The sequence below is a fragment of the Pseudoliparis swirei genome, chromosome 6 (genome assembly GCF_029220125.1).
Source record: "Pseudoliparis swirei isolate HS2019 ecotype Mariana Trench chromosome 6, NWPU_hadal_v1, whole genome shotgun sequence".
NCBI classification, from domain to species: domain Eukaryota; kingdom Metazoa; phylum Chordata; class Actinopteri; order Perciformes; family Liparidae; genus Pseudoliparis; species Pseudoliparis swirei.
Window position 1 is genome coordinate 21,885,551 of NC_079393.1, and position 20,502 is coordinate 21,906,052.

General features: G+C 47.9%; 1 protein-coding gene across 1 annotated transcript; it reads left to right on the forward strand.

The window, feature by feature from the left end:
- Positions 1 to 205: 205 nt before the first annotated feature.
- On the forward strand, positions 206 to 19,158 carry ccnd2a (cyclin D2, a). The gene is made up of 5 exons (XM_056416555.1): positions 206 to 581; positions 1,953 to 2,168; positions 4,970 to 5,129; positions 11,500 to 11,648; positions 17,326 to 19,158. The coding sequence occupies exons 1-5, from the start codon at positions 390 to 392 to the stop codon at positions 17,494 to 17,496; spliced, it is 888 nt and encodes a 295-aa protein (XP_056272530.1). The 5' UTR covers positions 206 to 389; the 3' UTR covers positions 17,497 to 19,158.
- The last annotated feature ends 1,344 nt before the right edge of the window (positions 19,159 to 20,502 follow it).

Sequence of the window (20,502 nt, forward strand, 5' to 3'; positions counted from 1 at the left end):
ACATGTTTAAATGAAACACGTTGGCTGAAAGGTGTCTCGGCTGCCAGAGAAGAAGAAAGAGGGACAGGGCTGCCGCATGTTGCTTCTGCTCTATGCAGAGGTAATGAAGTGAATTGCGTCAGTGGCGCATGCAGGGCAGGCTTGAAATGCGCCTAATCTGGCCAGGCGGATGAAAGTAGAGGCGCGCTGTGGGGAGAGAGGAAGAAGTTCTCAACAAGGAGAGGCAGGACTACTTTTACGGAGCCCCTGCAGTCTCACTTCGTGTGCCTCCAAAAGACTTTCACTCACATCTTTTTGCATTTTTTGCTCGGCATCGCCGCTTATTCGCTTCCGTGAGAGAAATACTACTTTTTTTTTTTTTTTTCTACTTTAGTGAAAGCACCAGCACGATGGAGCTGCTTTGCCTCGAAATGGACACCATCCGAGCTCGTCCCGATCCGAACCTCCTGTGCGATGACAGAGTGCTGCAGAGCTTGTTGACCATAGAGGAGAGGTTTCTACCTCAATATTCCTATTTCAAAAGCGTCCAGAAAGACATTCAGCCGTTTATGAGGAGGATGGTCGCCACTTGGATGTTGGAGGTATACCGAAACACAGAGAGCCGACACGTCTGGTTATTTCCGTGCTCCCCTTTAAAGCCTCCTGATTTGTTTTCTTACTGCTTTGCTGTCCTCTGTTTGCAATAGACACGACTTATCCTCCTGTCCCGACTCCTTCTTCCTCATATTCGCCGAATGTGTCGCTTTCTGTCGTTTCTTTGCCATTTTTAAACTGCGCTCGCGAAGACGTTGTTCGTGAAACTTCCGAGCTGAGGTCTCGGTGACACGGGAGGATTTATTCTGATTTCCTCACGTGTTGTCCGTGCGAGCTGCTGCGTTGATTCTCGAGTGTTATTATTTTAGATAATGATTATTTCCATGCACACGTATGCACTCCCCAGTGCAGTGCTGCGCTGCGTCCCATCGCCATGTTGGTTTTTACAGGAGCGCTTCGTGCCTTCAAGAGCACTTTACGGTGTCATAAAGGCCATAACAGCGACCCAAACCCGTCGGCTATGACAGAGGACGCTGTTTGGTGTCCACTCGGGAGAGGAATGGTGTTTAAAAGCGTTGCAAACATTTTATGTATCTATTCGAAATGTCGGAAGGGGCGAGGGCCTTATCTGTCCTCTGGGTCTTCCCCCCGACGCATTGCCTCACTCTGGAATTATGTTCCATTTGTGACACTTTGTCCAAAATTTACGGTCAACATCCATCGCTAAACAATCTTGAGCCTTTGCGCTTTATTTTCATGTAAATATTGTCACGGTCCGACGCTCTGGGGATTTTTAATTAATTTTTGAAATAAATATATCGGGTCGCCGGTGACGCACATCAGACCAAGCTCTTGCTACTCGTCTTTTAATTTGACGTTTTATTCCAATTTATCGCGCGTGCATTTGGAAATGGATGGTCGGGTATGATAAAGAAGACCCGGATGAACATTATGATGTGAAGGAAATCGGTCCAGACAATTTATCTATATTTTTAATCATTTTATGAAAATATGACGAATGAAAGAAAAAAAAGTGTGTTTCCGTGTGCTGCGCTGTCGGGGTGTTTTTTGGCTCGACTGATTGTGACTTGAATTCATTTCTTAGTGAACTACAGGACTGCGACTCTTTTGACATGTGTGTGCCTGAGACTTATTTATTTCTTTGTAAAATAACCTATTCCGAATTAATTTATGATGTCGCAACCGATTAGGGCTGGGTGCAAATTATTGGCCGGGCCCCAACTATGTGTGTCATTGAATTTATATGTGCTCTTTATGTGATTTATACTTTTGTTTCGTTTTCTCCTAAAAGTGTAATACACATTTAAAGTGCTGGAAAATAAATGTGGTCTCTGCAGGGTGGGTTGCTGATTCCAAACGCTGAACATTGCTGCCTTGTCTGCTGTCTCGTTCCTCAGGTTTGTGAGGAGGAGAAGTGCGAGGAAGAAGTTTTTCCCTTGGCCATGAACTACTTAGACAGATTCTTAGCAGTGGTACCCACCAAAAAGTGCAACCTGCAGCTGCTGGGAGCAGTGTGCATGTTCCTCGCATCCAAATTGAAAGAGACTCGTCCATTAACCGCAGAGAAGCTTTGCATCTACACAGATAACTCCATCAGACCACACGAGCTGCTGGTAAGCAACAGTTGCTTCTACACGTGTCACACCATTCACTGTCGCACCTCTGAGGCCTCACGCTGTCCTCATCAGCTGAGACACACTTCATGATATATGTGTTCTATGTGTGTGTTGTTGTTTACTTTGCTTCACGGTATAAATTCACTCCAAATGTGTGTTTTATATTTTATTAATTGAGCTCAAAAACACAGTGTGCTAATAAGTCGGCTCCAGGGTTGTTCTCAGTCCACTGAGTGTGTTGTCCGGCGTCATCATCAAGAGGTGCACCAGAAGCGGCTCGTTTCACAAAGCCTCTCTTCACTGTACGAGACCCTGTGGGCTTCTACTGTATCCCTCGTGCGCGTGCAGTGGTCTCCATCGCCATCTAGCGGCAGATATTTGCACAGAGCAACGAGGTCAGCTTGAACCTCAGCCAAAGCTCTGCCTCTGTTCCAGTCAGCCAGAGAGGGAGAGACACACAGAGAACACACACGTTTGCCTTTTACAGCTCAGCTTGCATCCAAAAATAACCATCGATGCAAACGTTCCTGATGTTATGTCACGCTGCGCTATTTTTTGATCCTCGCATGTTTCCCCCGATGAAATGTAGCTCACAGTTGTGACGGCGCAGGTGTGTCATTTAGAGGAGACGCACGTGACGTATTTGATGAGGTCATGGATGCTCTCGACAAACTAATGGACTCGGTTTCACGTCAGATGTGTGTTTGTGCCCACTGCTCGGTGCTCTGTGGGGCTACATCAACATTCCTCAGTAAACGACAGCCAATCCCACCCATGTTGTGAGAGAGGCCACATATTCTGATGCTGCAGAGGCCTCGCCGCCGGGCTGCCGGCTGATGGCTGCAGTAGATTCAAGCTCCTGACGAGCTGCTGCTGGCTTTTTTTTTTGTTTTCTGATCATTTTCTGGAGTATATTTCTGCCCGGGAATATTGTGTCTGGTTTTAATTGGGGGAAGGGTGCAATGGTCGCCGTATTTGTCGTGAAAAAAGACAAAAGAATACGAGTTGAGGGTTCCGCGGGCCGTACTTGTGTAAAACATGACGTCGTGCTGCACTTCACAAGAAAACGTGCTACCTTCATGTTCAGTCTGGAGGCCGAGCCTTCAGCTCCTGGACTGGTTTGCTGGGCCTCTCCTCGGTGTTTCTGTATAAGGCAGTCATTTGGCTGACATGGAGATACAGGAAACAGAGATCAGCTGCTCGGGGCATGTGATCTTTTCTCTTTTTTTTAGTCCTCGTCTTTGGTAACAATTTCTTGTAAAGAGAACCGCAATGTTACAAAGATGGTGTGACCAGAGGAAGGGAGTAGAAGGAGGAAGTGGGCGCCTGCATGCCTGCCACCCTTCTCCGTGGCGGGGTCCGTTGCCTGTGTTGCAACGTTGGCGTGGCCCTCGCTGGAGGCCCGAATCTCGCATGCTGGCACTGATGGAAAAAAGGCTTTTGAGAGCAGGAGGCAGCCATGTTGCAAACATTAGAGCTGACGCAATCAACAGACCTCTGGTGGGCTCTGATTGGCGTGTGATCAGATAGTCGAGTCTTTGAGACGGTGCGCACACCCCTCCGAGCAAGCAGAGGAAGATACCGTTCACCTTTAAACCTGAGGTGCCTTTAAATGGTCACTTCCTCCCACATCAGTATCTGTGGGTATGAACTCAATCGTGTTTTTTAAACCCTTTCCTCTCCTCTATTCATGTCTGTATAGCACCGCGGAGCTCAGGAAACATTACAGGGCTGAAAAATGTCACTTTGATTATAGAAATGCAGCTGGTAGCATGCGGGGTCAGTGGCAGCCATGTTGAGGTGTCTCGTGACTGAGTCCATGTGGTCTCTCTCTCACTGAAAGGGAAAATGAAGAGCATCCGAGGTCCCGGTCACGAGGCTACAGGCCGGAACCAAACCACCACATTTTTTCCCAATTTAGTCACCACCTCTTCCGTTCATCACCTCCTGCTCTAGGAAGTGAAAGTAAAGATTCGCACTCAGAGAAAAGAACACCACGCCTATTGTCCCTCCACTTTTTGTCAAGAGACGCAGAAGTTGAGTCTCTTGAGTCTGATGATGCAGAAAAGGTGTTGAGTAACGTGTGACTCAGAGCTGCTGCCCAAGGTTTCTGTTTCCCGTGAAGTCTTTTTAACTATACGTGGCATTCGACATTGTTTATCTGAAGAATAATGTGCGCTGAAAGGGTGAATGCATGAACACGCACCAAAGGCCTCCGACAGAATTAGCAGAAAAAATGCATTAAAGAAAACTAATTGCATTTACTGTGCATCCAATGTAAGTTCAGATTAAATAATGAAACACTGGATGACTTTATAACATAACACAGATTTATTGCTGGTGCTGCTTAACAAGTACAGGCTTTCCTATCCATTTTGACTCTGCAATCACACACACACACACACAGTAGAACCTCTGGTGGGCCTCTTTAGGAAAGTCCCCAGATGCCAGACAGACAGACGGGGAGGGAGACAGGGCTGTGAGGTCACCTGGGTTGGTGGCGCTGCTGGTGTTTCTCTGTCCCCGGCCAGGCAGAGACTAACGTAATCACGATAATGCTTCACCTCCTCGCGTACCGACGTAAGGGGCCTTCGGGGGCGCACTCGCTCCCTTAAGGCTGCAGTGTCACTGGCTGTGGCTGCAGTAAAGCGCCGTATAAACTGTTCCAGTCTGTAAATATGTGGTTGTACCTTGTGTCACCTAATCTTTTCTCATTTTCGGTTATCTCTCTTTGCTCCCTCTCTCTCTCTCTCTCTCTCTCTCTCTCTGTGTCGCCCTCTCGCTCGCCCTCTCTCCAGGAATGGGAACTGGTGGTGTTGGGTAAATTGAAGTGGAACTTGGCAGCGGTGACACCGAACGACTTCATTGAGCACATCGTGATGAGGCTGCCGCTGCCCGAGGATAAGGTGGCCCTCATACGCAAACATGTCCAGACCTTCATCGCCCTGTGTGCCACAGGTAGGACACACCGGCAGCTCGATGCATTCAATGTGTCACCAACAGGTGTTTGTCCAAACCAATTGTGCAGATTTAATAGCAACAACAAAAAAAGATCCAAATGTGCGACATCATCTCAACAGCACATCTTTTTCTCGTTTCTTCTTCTTTTTCTTTTTCTCGGTGGTGTTGCAGGTGACACTGATCTCTGACACCCACCGAGCAGCTCTGGCTTGCGTCGGCATACTTTTTCGCGTTGTACGATATCTCGATCTGAACATTCTTCTTCCAGCGCCGTATCAAAGCTCCTTCTCTCCATAACATGCGGCAACAGCTCCGTTCAGAGGCGTGCCGTGGGCCAGTCCCGGCCCGCCGCCACTTAAGTGAGATGCATTACCTCGGATGGGAAAATATTCTGCCGAAGCAAAGCACGTGTCGTGGAAGACGTGACGGCGTTCGACTCGGAGGTCGGACGTCCGTCATTTGTCTCGGGACGCGGTCGTGTTGGAGAAGCGTATCAGTGGCTCCCGGAGCATCCAGTAACACTTCAAAGCAGATGGAGCCCGGCGGAGGGGCATTCCCATGTCGCACGGGGTCGGGAAGAGGAATGGACATGGGTGGAGGAAGGCGGGCGGGCCATTGTCTTTCTGCTCCTCAGGGGAATTGTTGTCTCGAGATCAAACATCCAGCGAGTCGTGGGAGGGACGGCCATTAGCATGACCTGAAGAGACGGAGAAGATGCAGGAGGGAGCAGGGGAGTTAGAGGAAGCCGGAGGAGTGTATTGTTTTTGCATCGCCAATTCTAAGGCATGTCATGTTTTCATATCTCTTTTCCTTACCACCTTCCTTCCCTGTTTTTCCTTCCCCTTCCCCCCCCCCCCTCCTCCACCTAACTTCTCACGGCTCCCCGCCCTACAGCTGGAGGACATGGTAGCTTTCCCATGTTGAGATCCACTATGGGGCTGGTTTCTCCTGTTTGCGTCACCTCTAACTCCACATTCAAACAAACAAGGCACGACGACAGAGATAGGAAACCAGCACGCGTACTTGTCTTCAACAAGGATTAATGTCTTACTTTAATGTGGAAAATTGCAAAATACTTTCACAATAAGGCTGTTTGGCACTCCTTTGTTCCTCACTTTCTGGGTGACCCCCCCCCCCCCCCCCCACACACACACACACACACACACACACCACCACCACCAGCAGCAGCAGCTTCCTTTTCTGCAGGCCTCATACAGGAATGCTAACTACACCCCCTCATGGGAAACGGCTCTTTGTGCTGATATCATTCAGAGGAGTGTGTGCCGAGATAGATGAATATACGAGGGAGGTGACAGGTATTTGCAACATAAAGGGATGGAATCACCTGCACTCGTGTGTATTGGATCCTGATAGGGTCAGAAAAGTTTGCAGAGTTTTGAAGAAGAAACGCCTGTTTCCTCGCTGTCTCCCTTCCCTTCCCTCTTTCCTACTACCTTCCTCTCCCGGTCTCACCCCTCAGCTCTCACCGCTTATTTTGTGCCAGCGGATTAATGAGTGGAATGACAGCGCGTCAGTGATCGGACCTTTTCACAAAGCAACATTGTGAAAGACTCGGCGTGCACTTTGTCCTTAATTGTTTCAATGAGGCAGTGGAAATACATTTACGAGCCTCGTGGAGTCGTCCTCCCGACATTGTGTTTTAGGAGAGAGACTTTCTGGAGATAGCTCCAGATTAGCAACAGGACATTTCTCTGTGTACGCTCTCCTCAGACTTGTACACAGGCCAACGCGGAGCAGGACAGAGAAAGAGAGGGCGCAAGTGAGTCAACAATTTGGTGGATCTGAAGAAGATCTCCGGGAATTTAAAACCCCATTTGTGGAACGTTCCCAGACATAAATCTTTGGGTTATCGGGTGAGAATCCTCCCTGGAGTCATCTTCTGAGAAGGTGGAGAAGGACCTTTCAGGAGGATTTACACTGACAACGGGTCACCTGTGGCCTTCCGAGTTCATACAGTCTCCACCAACCCACCACCCACCACTACTCCCACCACTGCTGCCCATATACTGAAAAAGAAAACATGCATAAAACCGCGGCTCTCTGTTTGCAAGGGAACAAGAGAGAGAAGAGGAGAAGTGGAGAAGAAGGCCTCTCATGCCTAATGGCTCCTCTCTTTTGATGAAACAGTTCCGTTCGGGCCACTCGGTGGGATTTTGTCAGGTGGCGCAGGCTGGCTCTGTATTAATTAATAACATTGGCTGGTCCATTCAGGACTATGCAAATGGCTCAGGAGCTCAGCTAGAGGCTGGGAGAAAGGAGACAAAAGGCCTGGTCCTTACATTTCATATGCAGAGCCATGCGAGGGTCAGCGCTGCGGGGCCACTTGATAGGAAACACCAGAGTTTCCCTCAGGCAGGCCGCCGGATAATAGCCCAGAAACAAGCTCATTAAGGGAGATTACGAACCTCCATTCCTACACACAGACACCAAGCACTCCGAGCTTCCTCTTCTATTCTTATTCAATTGAGCTAAAGTGGGAGAATGGACGGGGTGCATGGGCCAGACAGATGCACCCCAACCTGTCTGCTGCGGTTACTGAGCTCCAGCTTCTTGCCATATTGGCAGGGATTATGGTCTGTGTCTTTCTTTCTTTTTTTTTCATGCCCGACTGCAATAGCCCTCTCCGTAAAGCAATGCATGGAATGGTGACAATAGTTATAGAAGTTATCAAAAGACATTTCTGGATCAGGGCCAACTCTGCTGTCAATTGTCCCGGAGGACACAATAGAGATTTGGCTACAAGTCGGGATGTAAATAAAAAGTGATTTAAGAAAGTGAGTCCTTGCTCTTTTATGTCAGAGTAGTATTTGATGACTTCTTGGTTTTCTGTTGGTGGAAGTAACTTGATGATTATTAACTGGTTAGTCGTGCCACATGCTTAGCGGCTGCTGCACGGAGACTGCCCTCCAGAGCCGGCTCGGCATTCTGGAGAGGAGTGATTCATCTCAGATGTGGTCAATGAAATGGTCTTTACTGGTGTTTGTTTACATGCATCCTCCTTCATGTGTGATGACTCAGAACTGTAACAAATTAGCTACGTCCTCCAACAAATTATCATCTCTCTGCACGCTCCACTGATCCGGTCCGGTTGCATCGTCATCACACGCGGCAGGAGGAAGCTTCCGGACCGTATGCTCACAAAAATGTGACCCACAGTGTGAATCATCGAGTGGCATGTCCTGATCAAACAGCCCCCCCCCCCCCCACCCACCCACCACCCCCTCTTTTACCCTGCTGATGTAATCAGCACCACGCTGTAAATACTGTGGCCAGCTGAGTCACACCAGAAACACAAAGAAAGATTTCTTTTGGCAAATATTCCACCAATAAGGTTTAGAAATCAACATTTTGAAACCTACATGTTTTCCTTGGAGGTCACGTTCAACCATAACGACTAATATTTGTGATCTGAAGTCATGTAAATGTTAGTGGCTGCTAGGTTGACCTGAACATTCATGTCACGACATCAGAGTCTTTCTCATCTTTTGATAGGAGGGGTTTGACTTAAACCATATCAGCTACAGACGTACAGAGACAGAGAGTTTTTGTATTATATATCACCTTTTTGATCTGATCCGAAAATGTATGTTCTCCATTGCTGACTGGGTGCAACAATTAAGGAGGAATTCAGAGCTTTCTGTTTGAGTCCAGAGTGACAGTCTGGACCCAAAGGCTCATGGAACAGGATCGACAGTTGAATTGAGGTTTTGTTTCTTGATCAGAGATTTCTCTCCCTTGAACTCCTCGAGCCCAGTTGTGTTGTTGTTGCTGTTTGTGTGTCTCCAGGAGCTCCACCAGCCCGAGCAGCTCTTCACAGACCTTGTTTTGACTAGCAGGCTGTGTTGCATTAGCGGTGAACGACACCGTCATGCCAATCCCCCAATGATGTTTGTTTTTGGCCTTAATCAGTCAACAGGCTCAGGGTCCTCGTAACGCTACCCCTTTAATAAACAGGGTCAATAAGTGCTACATGTATAGAATACAAGACCCTGATTTATTTCCCTGGAAAGAGAGGAGAGGGTGAGAGGGAGATGTTTGTTTTTCTTCTTCTTCTTTTGGCTGTTGTTCAACTTTCCAACTTTAATTAATTTACAAGTTTACTGTGCATACTGTGCATTGCAGCCACCCAAGAGGAGTGGGCCATGTAGGGCAGCGGACTGTGTGACCAGAGGCCCGAGGATGAAGTTTCAGGGGGGTAGGAACATGGAGGAATGGAGATGAGGGGGCACACGGAGGAGAAAGGGCCATTGAAGGAGGTGAGAGGCGTGCAGGCCGAGGCCAGCCAGCCGCTGCTCACAGGGAGCTTTCCATCGCAGGCGTCCCCACTCAGCTACATACACTGTTTATCCTCCACATGAATATCAATGAGGGCCTCCTAAAATACGGCCATTCTTCCCCCCACATGCAGCAGCCACCAGGCCGGAGTGTCAGCCTGCATCGGCTGCACGCGCGCGTCCTTGTTCTGCTACAGACCTGTCTTGTCTTGAGTGCGAAAAATCAGCTTGCTGCCCACTGTCCGCCACTCAGCTCTCCCACAAACCAGCGTCTGTGCTGTGTGTGTGTGAGAGTGTGTGTGTGTGTGTGTGTGTGCATCTTAAAGCTTGCAGGCATCAGTGCATTGTTTGTGCCTGTGTCTCTTAGGTGTCTGCCTCCTTGCCTGTCAGTCCTACACACGTACAGTAAATCCGTGTATGCCTTTGTGTCCGCGCCCCTCCATAGAAAGTTGTGCTCTTACAGCAGTGATGTAATGCTGAGGGGCTTTGTGAGCTCTTTCCTCTTGGCTCGAGGCAGCCTTTAATAAATCACCCCTTGGCAGAGGCCCAGCGGCTAACACAGGGGTGTATAATAAGTTCATTTATTTGTCAACACTGAGCCCACAAGATGAGAAAGCGCCTGGCTGTGCATGTTAAAAAGGCAGCGAGGAGCTATCAAAGGGCCCACCTCTTTGATTCCAGATTGAAAAAATAAAAAGAAGAAGGAAGAAAAATCTCCTTCATGGCCATCGCACACAGTTTGCTTTTGCAATTGAATATATGGCAATATGTTAATGTGCAGGCTCTTTCTATGCCCCCACTGCCCACTCCTCCAGCCCAAAGGTGGCCCCGGAACAGAGGAATACTTGTGGGGGGTAGATGGGAGGCAGGAGGTGAGGGTCGCTGGAGGGCGACTCTTTTCTTCTTCCAAAAAACCTCACAAGAGTCTGGACACAGACTTAAGAGTGATGTGCATCGGAGTCGTCTCCCCCCAAAAGCCCACCACCTTCCTTTCTTTTCTCCTCGTCGCCTTGTCGCCACTCCGTCCATCCCTCCTCCTTCATCTCCCCCACCCCCACCCCGCCGAGCCCCTGTCCCCCCGTGTCTCTCAATTGGGTGAAATGAGGTGATGACTCTGGACAATGGAGTCACACTCTTCTGCCTTCCCTCTCGCGGGCCCGCCACTCTATTAATATGCTAAAGATAGGAGCGCCGCCAATGCAAACCGCTGCCTGTTGTAGCAACAAAGAGCGAGGCATGTGCGCCATTCACTGGCCCCGTCTAAGCAGGCCATGTGTTGTCCGAAAAGAAAGGTAGAAGTTGAGCAAGACATAAAGAGAGAATAGAGAGAGGGAGCAGTGAGTGTGTTTGAGTGTGTTTGTGTGTGTGTGTGTGTGTGAAGAGAAAAACTTTCTCTCTCACTGTCTGTCTGTCTCCCTCTCCCTCTCCCTGGATGCCAGTTGCCTTTTCGGGCTTCTGGCCCATTCACAAGCTGTCTCATTTGCATTATGAATGACAGTGAGGGGAGCTAACAAGGTTATTGGTCTTTGAGACGCACGCCTGTGACCACACGTGGAAAAAGGACCTACAGCAGTGAGCATTGGCAGAGGCACTGAGCCTCTTTATTCCTCCCTTTCCAAGCGCTATGGGGCTTTTCTCAGCGAGTACACGATTTACTCAGGAGATGGAAGAAAAGGGGCCGGGCTGGGGAAAGGGGGAGTGGGGCGGGGAGCGGGTGAGGGTGGTTGCTTTTCAGCTCCTTTACAAGCCAAGTGAACCCTCATTATCCTGGCCCCCTGGTCATTAGTGAGCGCTGCGCTCAGACCCGGTGCAATAGAGGGATTATTTATTAGCTGACTGCTAGATCGCCAAATCATATTGTCGCTCGGAGGGACGTGTGTGTACCTTTTTTGTGGAGCAAATTAATCTAAAAGTGTAGTTTACAAACCGCACCAGGTGAATAAAGAATCCAGTGCACATTAACACTTTCTGTCATTTGCTGATCTAAAGACATTACATACCTCTTTGTATCGTCGCCACGCTGTAAGCACCGGAGATGCATTCAACTCATCTGGTATTTCTTCTGCGGACAGATTTTGGATTCGCCATGTATCCTCCCTCCATGATTGCCACAGGAAGTGTGGGGGCAGCGATCTGCGGCCTGCAGCTGGACGCAGCTGACCCGTCACAGTGGGGCGACAGTCTGACGGACCTGCTGGCCAAAATCACAAACACAGAAGTGGTGAGTTTGTTTGGTCCTTCTCTGAGAGTTTAAAACACAGAATTATAATCGGGGATTGATGCTTGTGTATGGAAATTTTTTTAATATTTGAATGAAGAGGGGAAAATGTTCGTATCCCTATTGACCAAGTACTTGGCTGACTAACTCTTTAAAACTGAATCCTCATTAAATCATCTTATTTCCACCAAAACACACTTTTAACAAGCAAAACATCTGTTTTATTCAACCAGACTTGCAATTCATCTAAAGGGGAAAATATCCATGTTCTTTATGTCAAAAGTTATGATGCCACATGTGTGTTGGAGTTGTGTGTTTGCACCACACAGAAGTGGGAATGGCTTCTTCACTGGATTTGAGCTTTCCAGAAACCCTTTTGGTTTGTTTGTTTTGTGGCAATATTTGATCATGAGAAGCGAAAAATGAGCCCCGCACTAAGATCAACGATATCTTCATTAAAAGAACTCCTGAGCTGAGTGTATATGACGCAGTCTTTCTGGCCTGCACTGGACTCGAGGTTTCTGTTGCTCTCCATCAGTCCGTCAGGCTGCTCTGGGCGCCCCTCACATGAAGACTCCTCTAAATCGAGCCAGGTTGGGAGCATATACAGTATGTCGCGGACAGGAATGCTGGCCCGGCCGCTGTGTGGCTGTCTGGGTACAGTGAATGTTGCGGTGGTGGGTGAGTTGAGTCCAAACACAGGCAGGGCCTCCACTGACTCTGAGATGCCTGGCTTTCATCACACAGATGGGAGAGGACTTCAGCTCGCTATAGCTTACTGTAAGGGTGAGTAGGTGGGCACATCTACAGAGGGATGGATGAAAGAGACTAGGAGGTGATGTGTTAAGTTATTCTTTATTAGCCTGCTGGGGGAAATAAGTCTTCTCTCTAGTCAAGAGCGGTGAGCAGCCCCAGCACAGAGCCCAGTGGCAGGAGGACTCCTATTACCAAACATGATGAAAGGGGCTTTTAGTTGGTTATTTTTAAAAACATGAAGATTTTTAAATCACGTGTGCTCACAGGCAGCAGCTGTGACACTGAAGCCCGAGCCTCAGTTTGTTTAATTCTTTCCCAAAAGGAGGAAAGGTTGGAGGAGGAGGAGGAAGAAAGCTGTTGACGTGTGAAAAGGACACTGGGGGTGGAAAAGGTGTGTGTGTGTGTGTGGGGGGGGGGGCTCCCTCACGCCTCTCTGGCCTGCTCCTATGGTCCATAATGCAGCGCTGCTGGATAGCGTGGCTCCCTCTGGTGCGAGTTGTGTGAAGTCTCGCTCAGCAGCTGAGGAAAAACAAATAGCTGACCTCAGCAGCACAGGGCCTCAGTGTGTTTAGGCTGCGAGGTCTCAGACTGGAGGGAATTAAGTCGCTCTGTGTCTCCGTGATCAACTCCTCACATTCCTGGATTCAGACAAGCCATGGCTCGCAGTAAACACAGCAGGCAAAACAGAGGGCACCTTTCCTAATTCAACACATAAGAGAGGCTTCAGTATGAACTGCCGAGAAGCCGGCCAACAACAAACACGTCGAGTTTTTACCTCGGTTTGTAAAGTTGCTGAAGAACTTACGTCAACACGTGCGCCGCTTGTTCCACAACGTTTTAAAATACTAACCCGAATGACGGATGCCCATTAAGGAGAACCCTGACGGGGCAGTTATGCTTTCAAAAAGAGAGCACGTGGCCTCTGTCATTTCAACACGTCCCCGACCTTCTTCTCCCCCGAAAGCTGAACCCCTATAACCGTCAACTCAATAACCCGGGCTCACCTCAGGGAGGGTGTTGAACCCGAGTCTGAACGTGTACACTTAACATACTGTATTTGGTGCTGGCAGGCCGCGTGGAGGCTGGGCAAGAGGGCGGCACAGAGGGCCGTAACCCGCCGGCCGGAGGGCCACGCAGAATATGAAGGCCACGCCAACCTCTGCAGCTGCTGCTGCCAACAGCATCACGCCCCCCCCCCCCCCCCCCCCGGTTCCCCGCTGGCATCTTTGGTATCCAGAAGCTGTGGTTTTCCAGTGGAAACGTGATAGGGCCAAGTCACCATCTGAGGCCGCTGGAAGAATGTGCGCCGCCTCACAAACACCTGGTGTGGCCAAGAGGGGCTCCCGGTTAGGGACAGCAGACGAGGGCCCGGTCATCAATGTGTGGGGACAGAACATATGAAATGGGTGACCATGTGGGGAGGCTGATGAGTTGTGAGTCCTCTGCACTGCACAGGTCACCTGTAGTGTCAGTCAGACATGTGTACGCTACAACTAATGGTCAGTTCATGAAGTTCAAGTGAGGACGGTTTCCCTTTCATTGTGGAAGGAGACAGCAGGAAATAGAGGTTAGAGAAGTTCGAGGGTTTAAGACCACTTCCTAGATTTCTCTCAGTCTCTCATTCATCTTTTTTAGTTTCAGTAAGTGTCACACGCACCAAGACACCAGAAACACATTCTCCCATTGCTCCGTCTTATCAGTTTTCTTTCCTCCATTCTTAAAAAGAAAATGACTCTGGTTTCCATCGTGTCCTGAATATCACTGAGATGGCGTCGCACACGCTGGGTGATGGATGGAAGTGAAATCTAAATGTGATTTTTTTTTTTCTATGGAGGAGGAATTCATCAGCAGTGTGTCGGGGTCCCGACTGCTTGTAACAAAGAGGCATTTATGGAGAAAGCTTTTCTCTTTTAGCTCCGCCGGTGGCGTCACTGCTTGCGGTGTTCCGGCATGCGAGCTGAAGTAAGAGACCGGTCACATTTCCGATTGTGACTTGTGGAAATTCAAGTCATGCGGTGATTCCTTACTTCCAGTGTCAGCCTCCGGATATTTCGTTTTAGGATTCCCTGAGAGTTGTAGTGTGTGTGTGTGTGTTGCAGCTGTCTGACCACCGAGCCCCGTGTGGTACAGTCAGCCGTTAAAACACATTCCACGGCTTCACACTTTTCTGCCTGTCTGCACCACCCCTCAGTGTTTGAGGTGGTGCGGATGCAGGCCGTGACGACGAGGGAGGATCTGAGGTCGGTGATGTTTTGAGGCTACAAAATAAGAAGCTACCACCCATGGTCAATGTAGTCGCTGCTGTCGGCCCTCACGGTATCCACATAGCCAGAGTTAGACTGAGCGTTGGTGTTTTCAGTAGTCACACATTGAAGTCATTAAGGTTTTTCGAATAAAGCCCATGGGGCTTGGCATGGGATCCGAACGCAACCGTGGAGAATGTCTTTTAAGAAGTGAAGGCGTGCATTCTTGCGGTAAGACACAGGCCGTTCCTTTACATGTTCGGTCGCTTTATTTCATTTTCTCATAGGAATTGGGATTTTATGAGCAACGGGGCACATGTTGGTGGGAAGGTTCTGCGTGTGCGGCCGACCTCTGGAGGAGATTAAGAGGCAGACGCCGGGCGGGTTCGCCCCACGTCGGACGCATTGCGACCCGGCCCAGATCAGTCCCACCTCCTCAACATCAAATCAAAAAACTCTCTCAAGCTAATCATCTGAAGTGTCCGGAGAACTCAGAATGAAGGCAGGAAGTACCTCATGCAAACTTCAGCAGAACCCCTCCGGGCTCACAGCCATTTCATCCATGGTCATTTCATTGATGTCTTGTGTCTTCTTTTAGAGATCCCACTGCTTTAGATATTCTCGATATGGGTCCGCATGTTCATAATGACAACCAATCACCAGTCTTGAAAGTTGGGGTTGGACATGTAGTTTCCCTTCAACAACACGGTGCATGCCCTCACACCGGTATCCGTCATGCCGTTTGACCTTTGACAGGGTGACCTTTTGCCAGCCACCCGTGTGAAGCTCCCGAAGAGCAATTCAGATGTGAGTGAGGCCTCTGTTCTTCATCGAGGCCCAGCGGCACCAGAGGCTGTAACACCGGCTCAAACTGTGGCCCATCAGGTTTTAATTAGCTCTAAATTTCTCAAGAATGTTTCCTCGCCCCACAAGCGGTACACTTTCACCCATCCCTCCGGCCATGGGGCGCTCTCAGTCATGTTTGGCAGGGGGTTATTCACGAGCGTGCGTGTGCAGAGCGGAGAAGCGGGCCGCTCGGCTTCAGTCGTGCCGCCAGGGAGCAGTGTCTCACAGTGTCTCACAGTGTCTCACGTCTCTTCTGCTCTTATTTTATTTGTCAGCGCAGTTCCTCACTGGAAAACACTTGTGACCTTTTCTCTGTGCTCTTGCTAACAACTCATTTAGCACCGCTCTCCCCTTTAACCTCCCCTCCCCCGCCCCGGCCCAGTCTCCGCCTCCCAAGTGAGTTGCTCTCTCTCTCTTCCTGTCCCCTCCGTCAACCCTCCATCAGGGAAGGATATGAGGGCTCAGTGCTGTTGAGAGGCTCCTCTCCCAGGTGGATTCTCAGGTTGCTGCCGCAGCCTTTGATGGTGAAAGGCGAGCCGACCAGGTCTCAGACGGATCCCCTGCAGGCAGGCACACAGACTGGCTCTCGTTAAAAAAGCACCACCTTTGTGTTCCCACAGGAGGTGGATGTAATTAACATAGCTTTAGTACTACCTGTGTTTCCAGCTGCCGTTGTCAAGGCTACTTCTGTTTGTGTCTTGTGTGTTTGGCTATGGGAATGGCGGAGGTGGTGGGTGGGTGGTAGGATGGGAGAGGCCGTGGTGTGTGCGTGCTAATGCCTACGTGTGTCCGAGCACATGAGCGCTATCGGCGTTCAGTGCACAACCCTGGTGGGCTTATTTAATGCTTGGGTCTGGTCCATGTCCGTGCTCAACCTTGGCAGTAGCTGGAGCAGCTATAAAGTCGATGGGCCTTTAAAACCCCCGGCCCCTCACCAGGGGTCCCGGTTTTCAGATCTCTCCATGTTACTTGTGAGGATATATATATATATTATATTATATATATATATTATATATTATATATATATATATATTATATATATATATTATATATATATATTATAGATATATACACTACCGTTCAAACGTTTGGGGTCACTTAGAAATGTCTTTATTTTTCACAGAAAAGCACTGTTTTTTCAATAAAGATAACATTAATCAAAAATACACACTATACATTGTTAATGTGGTAAATGACTATTCTAGGTGGAAGTGTCTGGTTTCTAATGAAATATCTCCAGAGGTGTATAGAGGCCCATTTCCATCAACGATCACTCCAGTGTTCTAATGGTACATTGTGTTTACTAATCGCCTTAGAAGACTAATATCTGATTTGAAAACCCTTGTGCAATTATATTAGCACAGCTGAAAACTGTTATGCTGGTGATATAAGCTATACAACTGGCCTTCCTTTGAGCTTGAAGTTTGAAGAACAAAATTAATACTTCAAATATTAATCATTATTTCTAACCTTGTCAATGTCTTGACTATATTTTCTATTCAATTTTCAATAACAATTCTTATTCTGATTCTGATTTGATAAATAAAAGTGAGTTTTCATGGAAGACACAAAATTGTCTGGATGACCCCAAACTTTTGAACGGTAGTGTATATATATATTATATATATATATATTAAATATATATCTGTTGATTCCGGCAAACTGAACAACCTTCTAGTTGCATCAACTCATCTTCAAAATGACACTTGGACATTAAAGAATGTTGAAATTAACTTGATTTGGAAAGGAGAGAACCCCCTCCCCTAATCGCAGTTCAAGATGTGTGTAAATATATATATATACATATATATTGACAGCGTGTCCTCCTCTTGCAGGACGTTCTCAAAGAGTGCCAGGAGCAGATTGAGCGTGTGCTGGTGAGCAGCCTGCGCGAGGGCCGGCAGCAGCAGACGCAGACGCAGACGCAGAGAGGCCCCAGCGGGAAAGGCCTGGACGAGCTGGATCAGTCCTCCACCCCGACAGACGTCCGGGATGTCAACTTGTGAACCACCAGAGGGCGCTATTGCACAGGATCTACAAAAAAGAAAAAAAAGCATCATGAAAAAAAAACTCAATTTTCTTAAATGCAGAAAAAAAGAACAAAAGAACAAAAATGTTAAAAACACAAGCCCTTTAAAAGAAAAAGAACAATGCTTGCTAGTTTTCTTTTTTGTGTGTGTAGATTTTCTGTTCTTCGAGTCCAAAACACCTGCCCACGAAAAAGATTTTCTCTGATGTTCTAGTCCAAAAGCAACAAATTTGATACAAGATGAAGCTCCGCGGTGCCTTGGATGTACAGAAGGGAAGCCAATCTATCTGCATTCTGCCTTTGATTGTATAGTATGATCTTTAAGTTATATTTTAACCATGGTAGAAGTCGTGGAAACTATTCAGAAATTACATGGGATCACGGTGGGGCTTGCGTTTGTTTGACTTGTTTCACGATAACATTCATGGCTGGTGTCCGAGAGCACGCCAGCTCCTCGGCATCAGAGGGTCCACAGGAGAGAGAAACGGAAGAAGCCGCGTGAGCGCTATGCTAAAGCCGATCGGTCCCGATTCCATGGAAGAGACGGAGTTAGAATAATTATTAGTAGTATTAGTAATTATTATTATTGATATTATTGGATATATTGTGGAACTGAGTAGTAGAGATCGATAAGCTCCTCTTGTCAGGCTGCTTGTGTGTCAGTTTGTGGGTGCAGGTTGCAAGCGGCTGTTTTTTAATGCGAGTATGCCAGATTGCGTGTGTGTGTGCGTGTGTGTGTTGTGTGAATGCTACACGTGAACCTGTGTCTCTGTTAGCGGTGTGCGTTTGATGGCGTGAGGCACTTGAGCAAAGTCAAGTGGCAGACTTACAGGAGTAAGTCAAGAGGAGGCTACACACACTTTGTCCATCAGTATAAAAGGGCATCTATGCTATATCACTGCCGTCATGCATGAACAATGTACCATGGGTCATTGTTGGCCAACAGTAGACCCGTGTGCACGCACTAGGAGTGAGACAAAGTTCAGATTTAGCGAAGGAGGATATGGGTGAAGGGACTTTCACATAGAGCCCCTCATCTTTCTACGAGCATTTTCCCTGAGGGGTTGCACCTCGGACTCAGAGGTCATGTGAGGTGTTTGTTTATTACTGCCATTCTGTTAATAACACATATACGTCTTGTCACGTTGTTACGATATGGTGTTTCCTTAGTTGTGAAAGGCTGCTTTGAGTCTGGACACAGTTGTCATGACCTCCACACATGTGAGAGCAGGAGAGGACGGTGTCCGGAGAAGGATGGAGAACATTGGACTCCTCTGTAGTAGTTAGCGGGGAGAGAACCGGGTGGTGCCCAAAGAATTGGGAAGAGAGGGACAGTTTGCAACTGAGGAGTTGCACTGTGGGAGTCACGTGACCGCACAGCGCAGGAGGGTCGCATGGAGAGAGGATTGTGGTGCCGCTGTGTGGAGGATTTACAGCCAGTGGCCGGAAGATGATAATGAGCAAAAGATGCCCAAAGGCCTCGTGATAAAACCTTGATTTGTGCATGGAATCAACATTCATATCTCACGATGGATGTCTAGTGACACAGCTAAGTGAACAAAAATGTTCTTGGTTTGGAAATGAATAAACGAGGAACTGAGACGCTGCCAGATCAGGTGTGGATGAACTTTCATGGAGGGGGGGGGGGGGGGGTTAGAGGAGTACAGGATGATGATTTACTGTCAATGCATCTGGAGTCCCACATAGGGTTGTTTAAGCTCCCCTATATGATTTCAATGGTAAAGCACTTTGAGAACATGCTCCCCAGGAGATAAGTAAATGAAATGTGTGGGTCGTGATTGGAGGTGAAAGGATGTTTCTCTTTTTTCCTCGTTAGCCTTTCTTTGGTTTACTTTGTCGGGCTGGTTTCCCAATCGTCAGACATGCCCTCGTCAAGCAAGAGTCACGTTAAAACGGCTTTCCACAACTTGCGACGAGAGGACATTCCAATCGAAAACAAACAACAAAACATTCCTATTGAAGCAAAGTGCGAGTTGGTGGGGAGTCCGGGTCGTTCAGAGGATTTGAACAGATAGAAAACGCAAATATGATTTGGAAAAGAAATGCCGAAACACGCAGAGTTCACTGATCCACCGGTTCTGTCTGATTTTATTTTACTTTGTCAAGAAATTAAATATTTGTTTCTACTTGAATTTTTCTTCATATTTATCTGCATCACAGCCACAGAGAGTCACACGGGGCAGACGGGACCCGGCGGTCGTAACATCGAACATGTGCACGTGTTCCTCGGGGGGCCACGAGGCCGAGCCTTCCTCGGCATCGGGCTTCCACGGCGCCGGCTTGTGTATTCCAGGCCGGTTGCCAGTCCGTGAACACATCTGCCCCCTGTGAGCTTTGCTGCTTCACGTCATTAGCAAGGGGGTTAACCAGCCGCTCGGACATCCGCTCCAAGAGACAGATTGGTTTTGTTTTCATGGGACACAGAAAGGTGTCTTTGACTTCATGCTTGAGTTGTTTCTCTCGACAGTGGTCGACTTTGCTGATGTCCGTCAAACTGAAGACCAATGTGGGGATCACATGTTTAAGTGATGTTTTTCAGTGAAACTGGGCAATTTAATGACATATTTGACATATAACCTCTTCATTTTGCCTCTGTTTGCCTGATGTTAGCTCTCTCCCCAACGTAATAGTTGTGATTTTCTTTCCTGCAAATTATTGTTGCATGTGTTATATATTGAGAACATCTTTTCAATTTGTGTTTGATATATTGTATGGGGTGACCAGACCCACAAAAGGGGTTTTCTAAGATTTAGAGATACTGTATTCCAAAGTGAAGAGAGGACAGAGGAGGAGGTGTGAAGACATCAAGAAAAAAGTGTCAATATTTGTATTGAGTTATTGTTGTCTTTTTGCGCTGCTAAAAGCTATGAATTTGTGTCATTTATACAAAAAAATAACATTACCTAGTTGTGATGTGTCACTTGAGTGTGCTGCTATTTTATAAACATGTGTATTATAATAT